Source organism: Apus apus, chromosome 7 (assembly GCF_020740795.1).
Source record: "Apus apus isolate bApuApu2 chromosome 7, bApuApu2.pri.cur, whole genome shotgun sequence".
In the NCBI taxonomy this organism is placed as follows: domain Eukaryota; kingdom Metazoa; phylum Chordata; class Aves; order Apodiformes; family Apodidae; genus Apus; species Apus apus.
This window is the reverse complement of record NC_067288.1, coordinates 19082057-19103964: the sequence shown is the minus strand read 5'-3', so window position 1 is coordinate 19103964 and position 21908 is coordinate 19082057. Positions and strand designations below refer to the sequence as shown.

Below are 21908 nucleotides of genomic sequence, written 5' to 3'. Positions count from 1 at the left end.
TGTTTTCCCACAGGAGGTAGAAGACATAGTTTCAGCCCTCCTCAGCAGGGAAAAGTCTGGAATCCAGGTTTACCACTTCCTAAGCAAATACTCTACTTGGGTATTATGCAAAATGCTGTGGCTGTGAATAAAAACTTGGCATGCATTAGGATTGCTGAAAGCATACCAAATAAATGAGACTCTTCAGGAGGGACTGCTAGTTTGTAAATCCCAAACAGCCTTTGTTGACAGAGAGGTGCTTAGATTGTCAGCTCAGCTTGGATTTTTCAGAAATCTAGTGAAAAATCCCTTTGTGTCTTCAGTTTTCATTACCCCTTGAGCTGTGAGGCAGAGTATTTCGTGTTCAGCATTCAGGATAAAGCATGTTTCAGCTCTTTGCCTGTCCTGTGCACCTAGAGCAGCCAGGCCCCAGCGCTGCTTTTCAGTAAAAGGTTTTGTGCCCAGAAAGCAGGAGTGGTGTGAGAGCAGGAGCTGTGCTAGTGCTGTTTGAGGATACGAGCCTGGCAGCACCAGGACCCAGTGAATCAGGATTCAGCACAGGAGGCTGATGAATGTTTCAACAGGAAAAACACAAACAGATCCCTAGTCTGCTTGCATGTTCAAAAGCTGCTGCTGAAAACAAGGAGAAAAAAGGTTATAGAGAGAATAAGGAAGTTAATTTTAAAAGAACTGTGTGAGCACAAATGGCTAGTTTGAATTCAGTCCTGAAAGGAACTATTAATACACACTTGAGCGGTTAACACTCAAAACTTACTAGTTTCCCAAAAAGTGATGCTTGTTGTTTGCAGGAGTGCTTAGAATGGCTGCCCAGAGGCTGTGGCACACACCTAAGCAGCCAGGTAACTTAAGCAACAAGTCCTTTTGTGCAGCTGTGCTGCACTTGGGTACTGCTCAGGATGTCATGGAAGATAATGTCTAATGGCAATGGCATAAGTGAGACATTTGTTTCTTGGTTCTTGTTTCAGAAATGTGAAATTAGAAAGGTTGACCTGGCTGTCCTGGGTACTGTTCACCTCACATTACTGAGCCACTTCATACTTCGATGGCATCTTTTTCTGGACAGTATTAATTCTCCAGTTGAGCTACACAATGGCTCACACATGCTAAATCTATTTATGTGTTCACAGTATAAAGCTTGCCAGGCCTTATTTGCATTTGTGGTTTATAAAACCTGAACGTGATTTCCTGAACGCATGGCGGTGCCATATATTGTTCCTGATATGCTCTGAAAACCAACCTCCTAAAGACTTTTAGCCTATTCCTAAGGCTGCTTACATTATTGTAATGTTGTTGAGTTACCTCTAACAGAGCCAACAGCTCACTACAGAGATTTCATTCCCTTGTGAGATGGCAAAGCAACTCTTTTTCTCAGCTGCATGAGTTGTCTCACTGCAGATAACTCGGCCCAGATTTGCATAGGTGTTGAATGTCACAGCTGCATGTCCCAGTGGCTGCAAAAGGCAATGGGGAGTGCTCAGTGCTTTCTGAAAAATGAGACTATTCAGATTTCAAATTTACCACTGCAAATTAGAGAAGCGGAAAGAATGGGGCAATGAAGGATGAGATTCATTTGCATTCTCCTGATTCCAGTATACTGGTGTGACTACTAAGAATATTTTGAGATCTCCTGAGTCCTTGAGAGCATGTAATATTTTTGTCTCGACAAGGAATGGAAGAAAATGATGGATGAAATTGGATTGTACAAATTTTATTTAAGCATGCTGTCACTGATTTGCATTTTATTTCTTGGTCCAACTGGAGAAGGAAAAACCTACTTTTTCAGCTCTGCATGTTCTATGATTACATGAGAACCCCCTAAAGAGCTGATAAAACAAGTGTGACAATTCAAGATAAATAATTGCTTCTGGCTAATTGTTTCCAAACTACAGATGCAGTCATATAGTCAAAAATCGTCATGGCCAGTTCATGGAACAGCTGTTTCATATAGAAGTGCTGTGATTCATTTTGTATTCCTGTCCATTATGTGCTTTTGGTGAGTTTAGTGCAATTATGCGTAGAAAAAGGCTATAGTTTTTTTGAGGAAGGCATTGGAATCTGCCCTTTTTCAACTGTGTATTTCTGTGCTGTATTATTCCCCCCAACAAAACACAGCCAGAAAGGTGTGTCAGAAAGACAGATTATCTTGAAAAATGCATGAAAGGTGGCAGTCTGGTTTCAACATGGTTCTGTATAATTTATACTTGTTTTCTGTCACCTTAACTGTTAACTGTCCTATTTGGTAAAGATGCATGTTGAAAGGAAAAAAATTCAAATGAGAAGCAACAGGATATTCTGAAGAAAAATTGCTTGAGAGAAATTTTGCTGGGCTGTTCACTCTATAGCAACAAATAAACAAACTACCACCAAAATACAAGAGATTCTGCCCAAAATTGGCTCTTCACCTGCAGGAATGCATGACAAACTGAAGCCATGGCTGATCCTGGCTGTTAATTTTCCTGAGTGTTTTTTCTGTTATCTCATTTTTCTCCCTGTAAAACTGGGATATGAATCCTTCCTTCTTTCAGACAATTAGTAAGGTCTTATACAGTTCTTTGGCACTATTAATGGAGGATTTCCCCTGCAATTTAACTGACCTCTCCTCCTTTGTGCAGATACTCCTGGCTGCAGCAGGCACCTTTCTCTGCAGAGTCAGATTCACTGTTTTGCATTAGGAGCTGATGAATGTAAAGCTGAGATTTTCCCCAAGAATCTGGAAGGGAAGCTGAAATCACTTCAGTGAAAAGTGAGCCAGCATGGTGAGCTTTATATCCCCAAATTAGCACTGAAGAGAAGGAGAAAATAAGTAATTTCACAGTAAAGCCTCAGTATGCTGGCGAGTAGGAAAATAAATTATTTTCATCCATGAATCATGCTCACTCCCGCCGAGGAGAGATAGATACTTATTGCTCTTGCCATTTGCCCTCTAGCCTGCTGTCTGAAGAAGAGTCATGCACCTATAGCCACATGTTGAAAATATCTTCTCTGCTCTCTCAAGTTGTTGTAATGGTTAGAGCAGAGGGGAATTGTGAAGGACTTCATTATTCTCATCATTTAATCTTGCACAATGCCCTTTGGTGCTTCTGCTCTGCAGTACATCAGAGTCATCCTGATTGATGTATACACCTGGTGGATACCAAAAGAAGGCTACCACTGCTAGTAAATACTGACTTCTATGTTGTGAATTTAAAAAAAAAAAAAAAAAAAAAAAAAAAAAAGAGCTCCAAGACCATTTTGGAAATGCAAAGTAGCAATGATTATTTATTTAGCAGCTATAGCACAGAAGGAGAACACCAAAAAGCAAATAAAAAACCCCTAAAGTATGGGAGTCTAGTGATAGCAAGCACCAGTTTGGTCTTATCTCCTATGGATACAGTTGGACACAGCAGCAGGAGTGTTATTTTCTCCCTGCATGATATGAGTCACTTCCGCAGAAGACAATATGCAATCCTAAGAGCTAAGCACTAGGTATTTCGTATTTGCTGAATCTCTTGCTTTAAGTCATTGATTTCTTCACATCGAATCTCATCTCTGGCCCAGTTAGTGAGCCATTAAGTGAGGAGTCTACTCTGTTGATAAAATAATAATTCTGTTTACAGAGTGCCTTTTCACCAAGGCACTGTAGATGTAGCACAGTATCTGTTTAATTCACACTTTTAATTATTAAAGCTTTTCTACCTAATGCCTTTGTGAAAAACTGAATTCTTGTGCTGTCTTCAACCAGAAGCAACAGCAGAGAGGCTGCCTGGGGAGCAGTTCCTAGAAGGTTGCCCATTTGTTTGGCACCAGAGCATCCTTTTCTCTAGAATGAAGAAAACTTTTCCTTCTTTTGAGGAAGATGCTCCAGCTGTGTACACGAGCACATCAGTTGAGAAGCAGAATGCTGTGGTACTCCATTTCTGCCATACTTCTGTCCCATTAGGGACCACCATATTCATACTTCATGTGACACTTCAAAGTCTTTTTTCCCCTTCTACAGATTTAAGATATGCTGACATTATACTTATTGGTTACAGAATAAATTGGCTGATGATAGAAGAGAAAGATACTTGGGAAAAATAAGGACTAGGATGACTTGCTACATCCAGCTGAATTACAAATGGCAGGAGTTTACCTACCCAGCTGAGAATTCCCAAACAGAAGGGAGAAAAATCTTGTTCATACAGTTTCAGACAATCACCTTCTACAGTGCTCAGTCTTTAATTTTTTTCTATTATTTTCATGTCTAAGTAGAGAAAGAAGGAGAAAGGAAGGAACTGAGGTGTGCTGGCTAAGCAGCCCATGTGTGGTCTCATCCCCTAACACTTGCACACTGCTGGATTAACTAGGAACAGTTTCTGGGTGCTCTTAAGAATCCATAGGAGCACACTGTCCAGAGATTTACTTCTTTGGCCTACCAATGCCCATTTTTGTGTGTTTAGTGAATCCAGTTCAGGAGAGAATAAAGGTTAGTTACGAAGGCAAAATATTCCTTTGACCATAAATACTTCGTTTTCCAGAACAAACCAAAAAAAAGGATGTAAAGGATCAGATGTCATAACCCTAAAGTGCTATCACTAGTGACTTGCATCTGTAGACCAGCTCTTGGCTAATACAGCATAATTAATTAGCTATATTGGCTGGATACAGCACTGAGATGACCATCTGCAGTTTTGTAGCAGAGTTTAGGCGTTAGGTGCACATTACTGCTTGTGTTTGAAATGTGCTTTGAGCAGGAAGAAAAACTAGCAGTGAAAAGATGACAGTCCATGTAGACAGGAATGAATTAATTTGCTACTTGCACCCATGTGAACAGTGATTTGAGGAAGTGGTCCATTCCTGCTGCCTTGGCATGTCTCTTGCAGGCCATGTCAGAGGACCACTGGCATACCCTACACATTACACTGGTTGAGCTGAAACATCTTGAAAGTGTCCAGCTTTCTCTTAATGTTCTTTTATTTCTGTCCCTGCTTTTTTATGTTTGAAAGGTCCCTGGCTAAGGAGGGGAGTAGAGATAGTAATTTCCATTCACATTGCATCATCCCAAACACTTTTTCTGAAGGTATTAGGCTGTAGTAGTAAATGTAGTAGTTTAAGTGGCATTAGCCCCCTTCTAAATAGTCTCTCTTTCCTGAAAGCCATCACGTGTCAGGGTGTCTGGGTGCTGACAGAGGGCTGGAGCTCCTTGCAGGCAGGGTCACCAGGCCCTCAGGAGACATGGTGGCTGAGAGCAAAATGTCATTGGCCAAACTGCACCTGAGTGGCATTGCTACTGGTGTGAGGGCATGCGAACAACTAAAACTGAGTCTCTTCAAACAATGCTTTTGAAAATATGTTCCTAAGACTTTTTTTCTTTCCTTCTGTCACAAAAAGCAAGACTGGAAAATAGTTTGAGAGCTCTTTCAGATAAATCCTTTTGTGCCTTTCCTACAGATGCAGGTAATTGCAGAGAGATTTGGGATCTGTCTTAAGTCAGATCCTGCCCATTAAAAATATATATCTCAGGGTTGGATTTGACATGCAGTGTTGACATCCTTCTTTCTATAGCAAGGCAGATGATACGTTTAGCAGACAGCTACTTTGACAACTTCCTTTCTGAGAAGCTGAAGGAAAATGCTGCAACTTTCCTGTAGCTTTTGATATTTTATGTGCTTGCTGCGCTAATCTTTATAAAATCCTGACACTGGGGGGTCACATTTACTGCTACCACAGGCTGATGCAACTCCAGAGACATCAGTGGAATTGCATCTCATTGCAGTTATGCAGCTGGACCTCCCTTTGAATAAAAATATTGTTTTGCTTACATTAAGTGGAGAACAGACTTGCCAGCTTCTGAGCTTTGATACCAATTCTGCAGGTTTGTATGACTGCAGGATCTTTCCAAACCTATAATTTTTCTCCATTAGGAGAATCACCTGCACAAACCCTTCAAGAAATTATGTAGAAAAAAAAAATATTTCTTCCTCATATTTTAAATTACAACCTGAGTTATTCCCTGTGCATTGTCTATGTTCTTTACTTTCTTCCTTTCTGTTACATGAGAAACTACCTTCTGTATCCTAATGTTGAATAGCTAAATGCCTGTATTATGTGATAATGACTAACTCCAGAAACAGGCCCTGGAGACACTATAAAGAGCTATTGGATAAGATTTGAACTGCCAGTGTGCTCAGAGTGAGATGAAAGCCAGGCAAGTGCCTTGCAGAGGGACTCAGTCTAGATGTTTCATTTTATCACCTCCTCCTTTAATAGGGCATGCCCAAAGCGTGATCTTAGCTGTTTTCTGTAAACCTTCCAACTGATTACTCTGGATATATTTTTCAAAATAATCCTTTTCCACAAGGTGAAATGTTATCTAGTTTGTTTTCACTTGTATTGGTTTGAATCATATCAAGATGTATACTAGCTATTTACTTGAGTGTTTGACCTGCCTATTTATAAGATCTTTAGAGCCACATAATGAAATGGCAATGTGTTTTGGTGCAGTTCCAACTGTGAATACTTTTAGTGTGTCTAATATTGGTGTGTCTGGTAAAATGAACCATTAAGGTATCTTTTCTGAAGGCAGAGTTAGACAAAGAGGCTTTGCCTCGCACAATAAGCCATAATTTAAATGTATTACATATCAATATAGAAGGATTTATTTTCTTAAATGCCTTGGTCACGTTTGCCCTCTAGTGGCAGCGAGTTTGCAAACGAGGGACCTCCAGGAGTCAGGCTAGAAGGTCCCTCTGCAGAGAGCACAGCCAATGGCTCTTAAATAACTCCCTTGATTTATGGTTCGGTCTATTTATCAGCCTCTGTTGTGAGCATATAACTATGCAGGGAGGGCTCCTTCTCACCTAGAGGTCAGAGTGAAGTGTGAGAAGGCCTGCTCTCCCACTGCTCTGTTCCCTCCAAGGCAAGGCCATAGAGACTACCAAGTCTCTTATCTAGAAGATAAGTGCACCAGCAGCTGGTGGCAGTAAGAGGGGGCTGCAGTGAGGTTTCCTGAGGGTTTGCTGTAGGAATCTCTTCAGCTTGTTGAGACACACTTGATTGCCTAGTTCTTTCAGTACAACCCTTATTTCTGTCTAACAAGGGAAAAATAAGCCTTACAAATAACATAATGAAGAATTCAGGCAAAAGAACTCAAAGTAGGAAAGATCTTTTCATATGAAGGAAATCTTTTGGGGAGGGAAGGGGGTAATGAAACCCAGTAGCTGTGAAATTGCTCTGTGATAACCAAGTAAGCAACCTCTCAATCTGTCATTCAGAAAAATTATTGCAGTTTTCAGACTTGACTCATTGGAATAGTGCAGCAGACTATGCTATGTATTTTATTTCTCATATACTGTTTTAAAAGAACTACCAACATTTTTGCAGCAGAAGAAACTTTTTTTTTTTTTCCTAGAGTGCATGTTGATGTGGAGGAAAATGGTGAGGTTCAACGATTTCTGTGCTGTTAGTGCAACTATTGAGGAAATAATAGAAATTCAAGGGTGGTGTTATGTGGAAATTATCAGGTAGATTCCGAAGGGTTTTGACCCTGGGTGATCCCACTTCATCTGTTTTCCAAAAACCCACTTTTTATTGTCTTGGTTGCTGTAGGATGAAGTGCTTGTAGAACAGTGGACGTGTAATGAGAGCCTTATTGGATTAAGGACTTCTCGAGCTAAAATGTGGATTTGGCAGCTTGTCTGAAAAAATACATTTACATCTACCAGTGGAGAAAATTTTACATGGTCTACAGCACACAGGTTATCAGAGGTTATGCAAATGTAAGCTGTTGTGGCAGTGCTATGCTGGTCTCTTGTAGTCGAGATGGAGCTGCTGTTATAAGGGGACTGGAACAATGGTGAAGGAGTGAACACAGTTACAGAAAATATTTATATTGCCATTATATATGGGGCAGTTCAGGCATACAGTCCTGATCACCTGACCTCAGAACAAATAATTGAAAACAAAAAATCCCTTTAAAATGAGACTTTTAAGCCAGGAATGTTGCTCAAAAGGATGTTGATAAGGCAAGAATTCGAGAGGGGCAAAACGTATACATTTCAACCACTCCTCAGTGCCATGCTGAAAATGTACAACATGTGAGTGAAGGTGACATTTGAATGTTTATACCATAAAGGATGTAGCCTTAGAATTTGTGGCAGAAACTTTGAAAGAAAGCATTTATATGCTTATTTATATTTTTATTTATATTTATTAAATATGTAATATAATTTTTCTATTTATACTTAATTTATATAAATCAATACTACAGTCTGCTATGACTGCCTTGATCAGTCCAGGTTTCTCTTTGTAGGTGTTTGTTTATGTAAAGCTGCAGATTTGGAAGGCTGAGTAACATACAAATCACAGAGCTTTGCTTGTGCCGGTAACCTAAACCTTGATCTTTAAATCAACTACTCTGTGCCTACTCACCAAAAGAAAATTGGAATGGGATGCTGAATGATGTACTAAAAATTAGTGCTTTGGGCTTCACATGCTTTCAAAATCATAAATGAAATATTCTTATCACATGACACCTGAAAACCTCCTGCATGACTGAAGAAGTGATGCAGGAGCAGCCTGAATGTGCTGCAAAAAGGAGGGGTGTCTTGGGGGACTTTGGAGCTGTTACATCGTGTCCCACCCTGCACAGGAGGGAGGTGTTGGCATCCCAGCATTTCTCATGAGTGGAGCAATCCATTTTGTCAATCCAGCAGCTGGCCAAAAGGTGAGGGCAGTGCCAGGTTCCCTGTCTGCCTGGTGCTAACCAGCTGGCCCTGGGCATGATTAGGAGCCTGCAGAGCCAAGCTGAAGGCAGGAGGCTGCATGTGGGGGCTGGCTGGTTGCTGAATGTGGAGCTGGCAAGCTCACCCCAGGAAGCTGTGCAATCCATACTGCTGCAGCTGGGGATCTCAGGACTTGGCAAAGGGGTCAACCTGCCTGCCAGATTTATTTTGGTCTGTCAGGCAAGGTCACCAATTAATTCCTCTGGAGCATTTAGGTTTGGTTGCATCAGGATTGTCCAATGAGAAGCTGTAGCATTGCAGAGACTGATGCCCAGCTTCACAAAGGAAAGTAAGTTAGCTGCAATGTAGGTACTTACACTCAAGACTGAAATCCTTATTACTCACCTCTATACCTTTAGATAGGAAAGTCTATTGGTGCCTAATTTTCACAATCTCTTCAGCTTTCCAGCATCCTAAAGAACAGCCTTTCTTCTGCTCAAAAGTGCTGGAAAAGCCACAGGGCTCAGCCCCTTCTCAGATATAAGACATGAAAAGCCTCACACAAAGTGTTCTTCTGTTTACACCCCTTAATCTCTATCAGTAAGACTCACAAAAGCACAGTGTCTGTGATTATGCACATTCAATGATACAGCTGTGGCTTTCACCTCTTCTCATACAATGATTTAATGGGTCAAACAGTTACTTGAGATGTGAGACTTCTCCCCCTCCCCACTATCCCCCACCTGTGTTTCAAAAGGGGCAGTGCAGCTGCCAAACCCTAGATGATTATTTCAGATATGGAAAATTGTTCTCAGGGAGCCCAGGGCCTTGGGAAATGGGATGTGTACAATGACCTCTTCAGCATTTTCTATTGAATAGTCTAGGTAGCCATCAAGCTGGTGGGGACAGATACCTTAAAGCCCACCTGTAGTGCTTAGCTCTTCTTAGTATATGGAATTTAGTACATCACTCTGAGGAGAAGATTATATTCCAGCTTCAGACACATGAAAGTCAGGTCTTGTAATGCAGCGATTCATAATATCAGAGACAGTGGGGACACTGACTCATAGTGTAGGGATGGCCAAGTTAGCATCAAATGGAATTGGTGTAGCCACATTTTGCAAAGGTGAAACACCATTCAGAGATACTGATGTGCCTGCATTGAGTCTGACGTCATGTAGACAGGCTAGTGTCACAGTGAGATAAGCATTTGACTGCTAGTTCTCTCCCAGCATGAGCCCGTAGTGAATCTAATCTGTACATCATTCCCTAGGTCTCATGGTCATGAACAGATCTTGAATATTTATAGTTTTGTTTTGCCAACATAAGCAGAATGTAAGTAGAAATCTAGTGTGTTATCTTATTCAGCCCAAATTCTTGGCTCTATTTCTTTTGCTATAATTATCTTTTTATCATCTGGCAAGAAAACAAAGCATCAAGGCAGCTCTAGCTAGAGTAAATTCTCAACTGCATGAGAGAGAGATAGGACCACTATTAAACAAGGCACTTAAATATTGTTTCATATGAAGTCTATAAAGAATGTTGAGTTACTTGGGAAGATTAAGATGATATGTGGAGGATATAATGTAAAAAAATAATGGAGATGGGTTTGAGGGGAGCTAGTCACAACATTTCCCACATTTGTCACCACTGACTATGTTTTGAAATTAATTTCATTACCAAGACAAAGATTTTAAGAGTCTTGGAAGTTCCCTGAAGCTTCAGAATGAAAAAAGACTGTGATCCCTTTACCCAGTGAGACAAAACAAAATGTGGCAAAAGCCTGAGGGCTGTTGTTTCAACACCCTACTTCAGCGCTGTATTTGTGATAGTGACCCTTGCAGAGTTCATGCAGGACTTGGGATATGATGGTGCAAGTCTCCAATTAGTATTTTTCACAAAAGCACTTGTGATTTACCTAAAGGCAAATATGATGGAGAACTTGGCTATCGAGTAACAGGAATGAAGTTTACTTGGACTAATGGCATGCCCAACGTGATGAATTCCAGTTAGATGCTACTGTAAAGATTTTGATTTCATTTTGCCTGTTATGCAGATGGCAACTGGAGTACTCCAGGATAATCCATAGAGGTCTTGCATGTCCAAGCTCCTTTAGGGCCCTGAACTCAAACCTTGCTTAATAATCAACAACCCTCCTCTACAACAACCATCATGTTACATATATCCCTGGCCCTTAGCCTGAATCAGTCAATGAGTGAAAGATTCTGCAGAAGGAAAGGGCAGAGAGGAGAGAGCGAGCAAGACTGTAAAGTTGCAAAAGCTTCAGTGGGTTAATGTTTTAGCATGGAGTGCAATGTGAATTTTGAAGCTGCCTGAAGAGCTTCTAGGTGGAGCACAGTGTATGGCTGCCGGGCTGCCTGCTTCCCCTGGCGCGGCGTGAAGGTGTCCTGAGGTGCCCACCTTTGTTCTGCTGAGAGAAGCTGGACAGGGCAGTGGACACAGATAAATAGAGAAGGGAAACTGGGACATCAGGAAGAAAAAGGCTACAGATAATGAAGAGAAGTGCTGTGATCAGATCTATCTCTATATAGTTCCTGCTTCCTAAAACCCATATGAAAGTAAACTTAACAATATTAGGATATGTAAGTGTTCACTGTGAATTATAGGTAAGTGAGCTGCAAGGGAAAAAAAGAGGGGAAAATAAATAGATTTTTGTACATTACAGAATTTTCAGGTACCAAAATAACAACTTTCTCACATTGATTGAGGAAGAACTGTAAGTACTATTTTCAAACAGCTTTGGGTTTTCTTAGTAAACTGTTCTCCTAGCCCTGCTCACAATGTAATTACTGCCTATCCAGCAATAACAGAAATGAGAATGTCTTAGGCAATGTCTTTTTCCTCCAGAGACAATGTGAAATGGTGTTCAGAAAGGTATAGAATTGTAATGGACTCACAGGGAAAAAAAACAACATAGTAATCAAGTGTGGAGGTTAGAGTGAAAAAATCCGCCCCAAAACCTTGATTAGAATTTATATAAAACTGCCTGGAATGTATCAGACCTATAAATAAATCTGGAGGGAAAAAGCTTTAAAACATCGTTAATAAACAAAAAAGCCAGTAGATGGCATGAGAGACCTTAAAATTCAACATAAACTCAAAAGGCTACTAATAGCTTCTCTCTTTTGCAACCTTCTGTGCTGTCTCTGATTTTAGCCCTAACCACTGTATTTGCTAGATTCCTGAGGTTTCTTATTCATCAGCAGCACTTAGATCCATGCAGTACATTTATTTTTAGGGATAACTAAAGTTCATTTAATAAGTCATTCAAACATGCTGAGTAAAAGCCTAGCTCTGTTGAGTTTAACCATTGACTCCAGTTGGGTTAGAATTGTACGCGTTATTTATTTTTTAATGCTTGTGCTGTGGAGGAAGCATTTAATTTCCAGAAGGGGTCTGATATTAAGAGTTTTGTCCTTTTCTATCACGCTTCAGCTCCTTTCTCTGGAGCAGAATGACCGTGCTTTCCTATGAGTCACTGTGTCATTTAAAATTAATGAATCAAAAGAGCCAGGTCTGATGGACAAAAGGCGTGTTGCCTTTGTCTAGGATACAAAAGACTCTGTCTCCAATAGCCTTTTGCCTATCCCACTGTAATAGCAGGATCCAATTCTAGGCTTTTACGAATAATCCACTAAGGTTTAACCAAAGCTGACCATGAACAAATTAGGTACATTGTTTTGATTTTTTCCAAATGTATAGTTATTTTACAGTTGGATGAATCTGAAAATGAAAACCTTCAACTTAGCAATAAAATATACTCATGTGGTTAGAATATCTAGTGGAAAAATTTACTTTTCATGTCTAGAATCACTGGAGAACTTGCAAGAGACATATGGGACTATAAATTCATAAGCATTTCTGACTCCATCAAGTAGGTAAGTAGTCATATCCTTCTGATGCAGAGAATGAGGCACAGAAATCCCCAGCCTCTTGCAAAACTGCATTACAGAGCTGCAAAGGCAGCTTTAGGACTCAAGTCTGGCCTATGCTTAGGCCTGAATCTTGTTTCTGACACTCTTTTTAAAAACCATTCTGGTGTACTGTAATTGCAAGGTCATACTCCTTGATTACTACAGTGAGGTCCAGAGTTCATTAATTCATATCACTGAGAAGCACTAGACATGAAAAGTAGAGAGCATAAAAGCTCAGACTGTGAAGTACACATTTTAATACTCGGTAGGCTATATAACTTTGCTTTGCTTTATAAGGCAGGACAGGCATGATTTCCAAATGAGGTTTAAATCTGGACTGCAGATATCCTCCCAGATGGGTTGGAAACGTCTGTGTGGTGCATTAGAAACTCCAGAATGGCTTTTTCACACTTGTACTGCTAATGCCCTTAATTCCTCTGGCAAAATGAGTGGGTTCTAAGTGTTTTGCTTTGCCGTGCCCACTACCAACCTCAGGTTTTACTAACTTTCATTATATTAGGATTTTACAGCTGCAACATCAGTGGGGTCTTTCAGTCAGTCAAAGGCATTCAGCTGTCACAGCAAGAAGGCACTAAGGAACAGGCACTGGACAGAAATGAAAGGTGCCCCTTCAAAATGGAAATAAGAGCTGTGTGTCCCTGTGCCCTGCCCGAGGGGTGAAAGGAGGGTGCCTGGGTTTTGCTAGCGATTGCTTTTCCTACCAGCTGTGTTGCTGGTAGGATGATGGTGAGTGAATTTGCTGGCCATGCTTTGACATTGTGGGGCATTTGCACCTTTGTTTCCGTGTGTCTGGGACATTGCCTGAGCTAGGAGTTTCTTTAGGACTTTTAGGCTCAACCCATCTCACGCAGGATTTAGCAGTTGGGAGCTTTATTCCTCGTGAACACCACAGCCAGTAGAAAGTCCTTACAGAGGAGCTTGTGCTGGGGGAAAGGCATATGTCTGTGGTTTTAGGATGGGCAGGATACCTTTTCCCAAGCATGATGATTTAGCAAAAAAAGACATGTAGCTGTTCTGGTGGCTCCCTTTAATTGGAGTGCTGGCGGGAGGTACCTCCTTATTCGTGCAGATTCCAGAGTGTGACTTCAGCAGAGACAGGCTGGACTGGCACTCTTATTGTTTTTTAATGTTGTACAGTATGTATTGTTGTTAGTTTATTCAACAACTAGAATATATAATTCAGGACCGCTGATCAGTCTCTACCTTAAATTTTTTTTTTTCAATGTTTTTCAAAGTAAATTTTTTCAGGGAGAAGGCATTTGCCTATTTGCTTATATTTTTTTTGCAGTGTATATCCAAGCTTGATCATTGTTAATTAGTGTCATGCTTCTGTCTAGATGACTGTGTTTTACTGTGAGCAAAATTGCTTGTCTTATTAATAGATGTTTGCGGTTACAAAATTCCTGTTCTAGGAGTTGAGCATGAAAGTTCATTTTTCTTCTCTAGTAGTAGTCTTCACTACCTTGGTCTTATCATAAGTGGTTGACTGGCAAAAGTTTCTCTTTTGCAAACAAGAGGATTAAAGAGAAAGGTGTTGGATTAAGGGTGCCAGTCTGATCCTATGAAAGTCAATGGCAAATCTCCCATAAGCCACAGTGAAAACAATACCAGGAAGAAAAGGTCTCTCCAAGTGCAGTATTAGTGTGATTTTAAAGGAAAGTGAAATGCAGTATTCTTCATGTCCCCTCTTGCTTGGGGCTACCCTGTTTTGCAGTGTAGTACTTCTGATGAGTTAGCAAAACACAGCTTTAATACAAGGAATTTGGGAATGCTTAATTGCAAACAAACAAACAAACCACAAAAAAACCAACCAAGCAAACAAACAAAACCCCAAAAAAACCCTAGTGCAAAAACCCATGTGACTGGTCTTAATTTGAACATCCTTGCATGAAAAAGAGCTGTTGAACAGAGCACTGGTTCTCTGCATGCAGACCCAATATACATTTCCAAATACAACTTAGAGACAGAAAGGAAAGAGGCCTCTCTGTGAGTTCTTCTCAGGAGAGAGGCTTAGAGGCAGAGGGAAACATGCTTGCCAAAGGGTATGAAACAGGCATCAGGGCTCAGCCCACTGAGCCCTGGTTTGAACAAACTCATCATGGCTCACTTTCTTCTGGAAGTAATGAAATAAGCACAGTACATTTAGGAAAAAAAAAAAAAAAGAAGGGTGTTTTCTAATTTCAAGTTCATGGCAAGCTGCAACTTGAGAGAGAGAAGAGTACTGTACATTGCTCACTATACTGCTCTTGAAAGAAGAGAACTGAGAAATGCTTTTCTGTAATTGTTCAGTTATTTAGTCTTCAATTGTCTTTCTGATAGCTCAGTTCTTCGTCAAAAAGAAAAGTATTTTCTTTAATGACAGTTTCCTGACAGCATTTGTGTTCAGCAGTACCTTGCCCATGCTAAAACTTCTCTTGGAAGACCATGCTGCCTGCTATTGCCTGCTATGGAAAACATACCATAGCTCACTGCAGGGCTCATTTGTGTGCAGGGTGAAGGCCTGGGCTGTTGCTTCGGGTTTGAAGGTGCCCCCCTATTCCTGGTCCCCTAGGTCAGGAAGGAATTGCCTTTCTGCATAGGTCTGGTGAAAGCTAGCAGATTGACACTTCACTGGTTAAACACAGTCTAACTGTGCTGCTTGTACCTTATTTTAGCTTTATGATGCTATTGATCTTACATATTTTTCTATGTATTTCTTTTTTTTAGTATTTGGAATGGTACATGAAGTATTATTGTTCCCTGAAGTTTTTGAAGGCATCATTGTCATAAATATAAAAGAGGAGATGGTAAACTAAAAAAGAAGTTCCTATTCATACTTTTAGCTTATGAAGCAACAGCGCATCCATTAAAATTTAAATTAAAATGGGGACTGTGTCACACACTATAGCTCTCTGGAAAGCTACAGTGGGAATCTAGCAGTCGAATTCATTCCTTTGTAGAATGTACGAAGGCTAATGGTCTTGCTGGGAGTGAAATGTATTTTTTTTTTGCAGAACAGTTCCAAGAACAGACTATGCTCTTTACCAGAAAACATAAAAGAAAACAAATGCTTACTGTGTGTTTAGTATGCTAAATATGAAATTCTTTGCACAATGGAATGTTAGCAGTAGCTGTAATCATGTTTTCCTTTCATCACCTAGTGAACATAATTTTAAGAGAGGACTGCTGTAATTATATTTCAGATAAAAGGAAGCAGAATTTCTGGATAATATTATAGTTGGTCTGATTGTTTTGTTGATAGGGAAAAATAAAGAGAGAGACCACATGAATACTTATTTAATGAACAACATATTTATTAAGCAGTGCGGACTGTACATAATGCATTTGCCTTTGGATGCAGTGCAGTAGGTTTATTTTCTTCAAGCATATTTCTTAATATTTTACTACAGCTATTGCACTCCCTTCTTATCCATCCAGCGATGCAATTATTTGTATAGTATGTCTATAGCACAACAGTAAAGCTTTTAGCTTAACTACAGTCACCAGTGCAGGTACAATCAATGTCAGCATCCACAGACTCCACAGCATCCTCAGACGCAGATTTCTTATCGCTGCTTCTCTGCCATTCCAGCAGGCTTACAGCAGCATCTGTCAGAAGAGTGAAGCCATTGTTAACTAACATCAAGCAAATTAACACATTTCAAGGAAATACTGTTTTGATGGCTGCCAGCTCCCTCATCAAGTAAAGAATGAAATCCTGCCCCCACAACTGACATCTAACTGACTCACTGGCTTGGAGCAGGATTTTCATCCATGATATAATTACTATAATACTTCCCTAAAACCAAAATGAATAACATTTCAGGAAGCACAAAGACAATAGCAGGAGGCAGTGAAAATGCTGGAGGTAGCCACCATTGATGTAAGCCCACCATGTACCAATACACATCAGCAATCTCTTTTAATGTTAGTGCTGCTTATCACTGCGTATTTCAGCTGACTATTTGTCAAAGTGCATTCTGAAGGATAAGCCCTTTGGAGAATTTTCAGAGGTTCATAAACTTCTAATTAAAGTTTCCCATATATTGTGAAATCTGGCAGAGCATTGTCAGTTGCAGTATTAACCCTACCACACTGCTTTATCAACAGCCATATCCCTTAATGCTGAAATAATCTAAATGGAATAATGATATTCATCCTCCCAATAAATATTCTTAGCTAGTTGGAGGTTTATCATTGCACCTAGAAGAATATTAGGACATCCATTTAGATTAAGTTTGTATAATAAGAATGGGTAAAGCTTTCATATTTTTACCTCCATTTGTTTTATCCCTAGTTGGACAATACATTTATAAAGTGCCATCTCTCATCACAGGGAAACCTGGCGACCACTGTAAGGGTTCAGGTTGTATCAGTCACTTATGTCCTGAAATGCTGACACACTCCTTGGCTAAGTTACTGTCCAACCTGAAGCACAAGTTTTGCATAATAAACTGGATAATACATATTTCCCAGAAAGGTGCTGAAGATGTTTTTAAAAATACATATAATATTTTCAGGCTGTGAAATGAGAAGTACTATAAAATTTCTGAGTTGTATTTATTATATACAATCATTCTTGTTATGTCTCTTACTCTTGGGCACACTGTGGATCTGATCACATTCATATCCATGTAGGAAACAGTTCTCTTGGCAAACTGGATCATTGCTGAATAACTATGATCCCTATGGGTAGGGCTTGTGGAATGTTTTAAATGTAAACCCGTATGTGGGACTTAAACTGGGAGTGATGATGTGTGCCTCAGTCAAGACTACAGTCTCACTAATTTGAGGACAAAAGGGAGAGTTCTGCATCCTTGTACTTAATTTTGTCCTTGCTCCACTGGTGACAGTGGAGTCCCTGTCTTTTGAAACTGCAGACTGTCAGGTCTGAGGTCTCATATGCAGAAATGAGATAAGGCCTTTGTCTAGTGTATGCAAATGCATGTTCTCAGCCCGAGAAAGATGACAATTTTGTTTCTGCTGCTTCTCCAAGTCATCAAAAAAAGAGAGAAAAAGAACAGTTTTTTAAGGATTGGCCTTGTATTCCAATTGATCCTTAGCCTGAGGAAAAGCAATTGTCTTGCAAACCCCCCCCCTGCAAATATAATATTTTCTCTTCTTCCTCCTCACCATCTTCCTCCACCTCCTCAGGATAAGTCAGTTTTAAAAGCCCTTGATTAAGAGCATTGCTAGCAGACTTCCCAGTCTCTGGTTCAGTAAATGAACCAGAGAAGCCTGCAGTTGCTGTAAAAGCAGCACTGGCTGTGACAACTAACTTTTTTTTTTTTTTTTTTTTTAAACGGAATTTCCTCTTTTCTCACACATTTTTTGTGAGAGAATGAAACAGCTTTATTATAGCTTAATATTCTGAGGCAGTGAGCAGCCCAGGGTGGTGACATTTCAGAAATACAGAATTGGACACACAAAAGAAACCTGTGAAACATGGATATGACAAGATTTTGGAAGATTTTTTTTGTGGAGGGTGGGTTTTTCTTTTCCTGAAAGGATGCATCTATTCACATCTCAGGGAGCTGTCAGAAAACTATTAGCACTCTCTCTGTGCTACTTGTTGAATAGGCTGTTGTAGATGGTTGACTATTATAGAAGGATTCTCATTGCTTTTATGGGCTGATTCAGCACATTGTGGTATTAATAACATTAATAACAGCAAAGTGCAAAGTTCTACACAGATGTTGTTAGAAATGAGGCACAAAATACTCGGTTCCTTTCCATTATTACTCAACACAGGGATCCATTTGCTGCAGTGAAACTACACACTGGATTATCCCAGCTAACAATAGATTTGGGCAAGAAAGATTAACACAGAGAACTGATCACTTCAGTAGATACTCCTAAATGGTAGGTTTTGCTCTGAGGTATATTTGTACTGTGCAATTAATGAAAAGATTGAGGAAGGAAGGCACAGAAATATTTGTATGTTCCAGGCTGGATTCTCCTCTCATGCTTAGATAACTTCAGTGTGAACATGTGTTAGGTAGCACACCAGATCTGTGAAGAAGTCATGTAAGTTAAAGGAGAAAAAGACCCAGTATTTTTAAAAATCTGGAGCACACACGTGTGTGTACAAAATACCTTCAAAACCAAACCATTTTTTGGAACAATCTAGAGAACATTTCAGCAATGTGTTTTTTGCTGATGTATTGCACAGTGGCCTAGCATGGCAGCCTAATCACAGCAGTCTTGTCACACTACTTGACTGACTTTCAGTTGCCTTGCTTGCCCCAGTCTACACAAAATTGCAGGCTGCAATGTGCATAAAAGGACTCTGTTGCTTCTCTCAACTTATGGAGATCCTGAAAACAGGAAAAAATTCTATTGATCACTGCTGCATCTTTTACCAGCTCAAATGTTTCTCGCAGATTATGCTACCTGCCGTCATCTAAACTGGCTTTTAGCTGGCCAGTAGTGTCAGTGGTTATAGCAAACACTAATGGGATTAAAAACAGCAGCTCAGAGAGGAACCAGAGCAGTATCGGTCTGTGCGTAGCTGTGCTGTGTTTTGTTCTTTCAAGTGCTCTGACAGAGTGCCTACATTACGTGACACAGAGTGAGAAAAATATCTTACCTTTCGGGAAACAGTGGAAGCCAACCTTAACTGAAGCTTTTTCGATTGGAGTACAGTCTTTCCTACATTTCAGTACTGGGTCAACAGAGTAGCACGTAGATTCCTCACCATCAATAGTGGGATTTCGATTCAGCTTCACATAACTGCGCTGCAGCTTGCACCCTAAGAGGAAAAGGAAGGGTAGTTAAAATTGTAGAAATAAATCCCAATTGATCCTTGCAATAATAAAGGTCCATATTTTCTCCTCAGCTTTTATTAAAACACAGATGCCTGACAAACCATTTTCAGAGTAGTGAGGTTACCAAGATAGGATGATAATAAGTTGGGGGATAGAGGAAAGAGTCTAAAAGGGGAGCTATTTTTAAAATCTAATTGCACAATACAACCCAAATGGAATAATGTATGCCCAGTGTTTTAGAACTACATAATACACAGAAAATAACCTCTCATGTCTGAAAGCTATTAAGAATAGATACTGCAAGGACAATGGCTACTTCATTGCATTAGGAAAAATGTCAACTGAAGTGAATGGATTAAAAAAAAAAGGCAGCATTTATATAATAACATCAAGGATAATTTTTGTATTGGATGATTTTTATAAAGCTGCAATTATCTCACTAGAAAGGTATAATGTAACTTAACAGGATCCCAGTTATAACTCCGTTTCCTGACACACAGATAAAGTACAATTCTACTGCCACTGAAGTCAAGGGGAAAACAACTATTAACTTCAATAAAGTTATCTCTGGTCCAAGGTAAATGGAGACCTACAGAACAAAACTCTATTGATGTTATGGGAAACTATCATCATTTTTCCAGCTGCATGTGAAAGGAAGCCCTTTTACTTTAGAAGTATTTCTAAATATTTCCCTGAGATTGCACCCTCAGATGGTGCAGAGCAAAAATGAAATTTTGTGCACTCTGAAAATGTACATAAACTTAAGATCTGACACTGTATTCATAGCCTGCAACTTCTTTGATATAATTAAGTCTGCAGACAAGTGCTGAAACTGCTTTAATTCAGTGGTAAAAAAATCACATCTACTTCAGTGAGAAGCAGATGATACCTGATTTTGTCTCTCCAAGAAAGAAGCTACTCAGTGTAAGAAATTATAGTAGAATCAATTATTTATAATTGAACTGCACATGAGACAAAGAATTTTGCTGTAGCATATATTCTCTGTGTTCACAGGCAGTGTTTTAAACAGTCAGTGCTTAATTACATTAAAATGAATATATATTGCTATTGTCTTTTCTAGGTAAAAGATATCTGCTGTTTTAAAAAATCTACTTTCTAGCTGTTGGCTGAGGAAAGTGAAATTGTATTCTCTCTAAGCATAAATTGTTTACAGATCTACTCACCACCAGTACAGGTTTCCTCTATCAATACCCATGAATGAACAAAGGCAGAACAGCTGTGTGCCAGCTTATGATTTGGCATTAGGAGTTCATTGTGCTTTTCTCTGTCGTTATTTCCACAAACTCCACAGGTCTTTCCTCTCATCCATGAAGCAACAGTAACCTGTGAAATAGCACACCTTTGCAGTGAATACTGAAGTGTTTGTCTGTTACACTGCCAAGGTACTAAACAGAAAGAAAGTAGTAACCTTGAAAGTAAACCCAATACCTTAAGGATTACACCATCAAACACTACATTCTTCAGTCCATGTGTTGGAGCTTCCACGATAACTGTTGTTCCATTCTTATAAATTTTAACATCATCTGTAAAAAGGTAGTGAAAAATTAGGTGATCTGCTTAATTTCAAATTAATGGAGGAACTGAGTAACACAAAATACACCATAATGAATTTCCTTCACAATGACAATTTTGCTATTAGATTGGGATTTTTTTTTTTTTTTTTGTGGAGAGATAAAAAATAAAAGAAATTATCTCTTTAATTTGTAAAAATATTCCACCGCTTTTCTCTATCGTTAGAATGGACTTTTGTATCCAGCCTAACTCTCATAGTTATGATGACATTGGTGGTGCTCTGGCTGAATATCTGAACCAAAGTGTCTAAATTTTACCATAAGGAGCTCCTTTTTTCTAAACAGTCACCAACCTGGACTTACCATATATATAAAATGTCTTCTATTTATTTCTTAGTTATGCTGGGAGAAAGAGTGTACATACCACAGGAAACAGGAATGTAAGTCAATATGAATCTTAAGAAAGTAAAGTCTCTAGTTTTTCTTTGAACTAATTCCACTTGTGTTATCTTTACATTGAGGAGTTTTTTCCTGTGGAATTTATAAAAACATCTTGAAGATGTCGGTCCTGGAAAAGCGGTAGCACAGTTTACCTTTTTCATACTCAGAAACTCCACTATGAGATAGAACTGGTTCTTCATTGCATGCTACAAGGAGTGATGAATTTGCAGCAGGACAGATTGTGATGTTCCTTCAGAAAACCAAAAGAAAAAGAAGAAACTAGTAATTAATTTAAAATGTGGAAGGTAGAGATATTTGTGACCAAAACTAGCAGAGAACCAATATGAAAACCTGAACTTTGAATGAATTAATGACTTGTTTTATTTGCAAAGTGCAAAAATAATTTGGAATGTTAGAGTATGAGATTCAAGCTTTAAAGACAAGACAGTGTGGGGACCTAATTATCTGGTTATCAGATAATGGTGGCTGTGAAATTGAAGGCAAGAACAGTTAAACCAGAGAGTCTAAGATGAGGATTTCTTCTGGAAATCC

At 39.5% G+C, this 21908-nt stretch overlaps 1 protein-coding gene across 1 annotated transcript in view; it reads right to left on the bottom strand.

Annotated features, from left to right (window-relative positions):
• Window positions 1-16106: 16106 nt before the first annotated feature.
• Window positions 16107-21908, bottom strand: part of LOC127386984 (vitellogenin-1-like) — a 42519-nt gene continuing 36717 nt past the window's right edge. The window contains exons 32-36 of the mRNA XM_051624786.1: window positions 21509-21606; window positions 20833-20927; window positions 20568-20727; window positions 19206-19367; window positions 16107-16225 (exon numbers count right to left, since the gene is read on the bottom strand). Coding sequence (XP_051480746.1) covers window positions 16107-16225; window positions 19206-19367; window positions 20568-20727; window positions 20833-20927; window positions 21509-21606 — 634 coding nt within the window. The remainder of the gene's footprint in view (window positions 16226-19205; window positions 19368-20567; window positions 20728-20832; window positions 20928-21508; window positions 21607-21908) is intronic.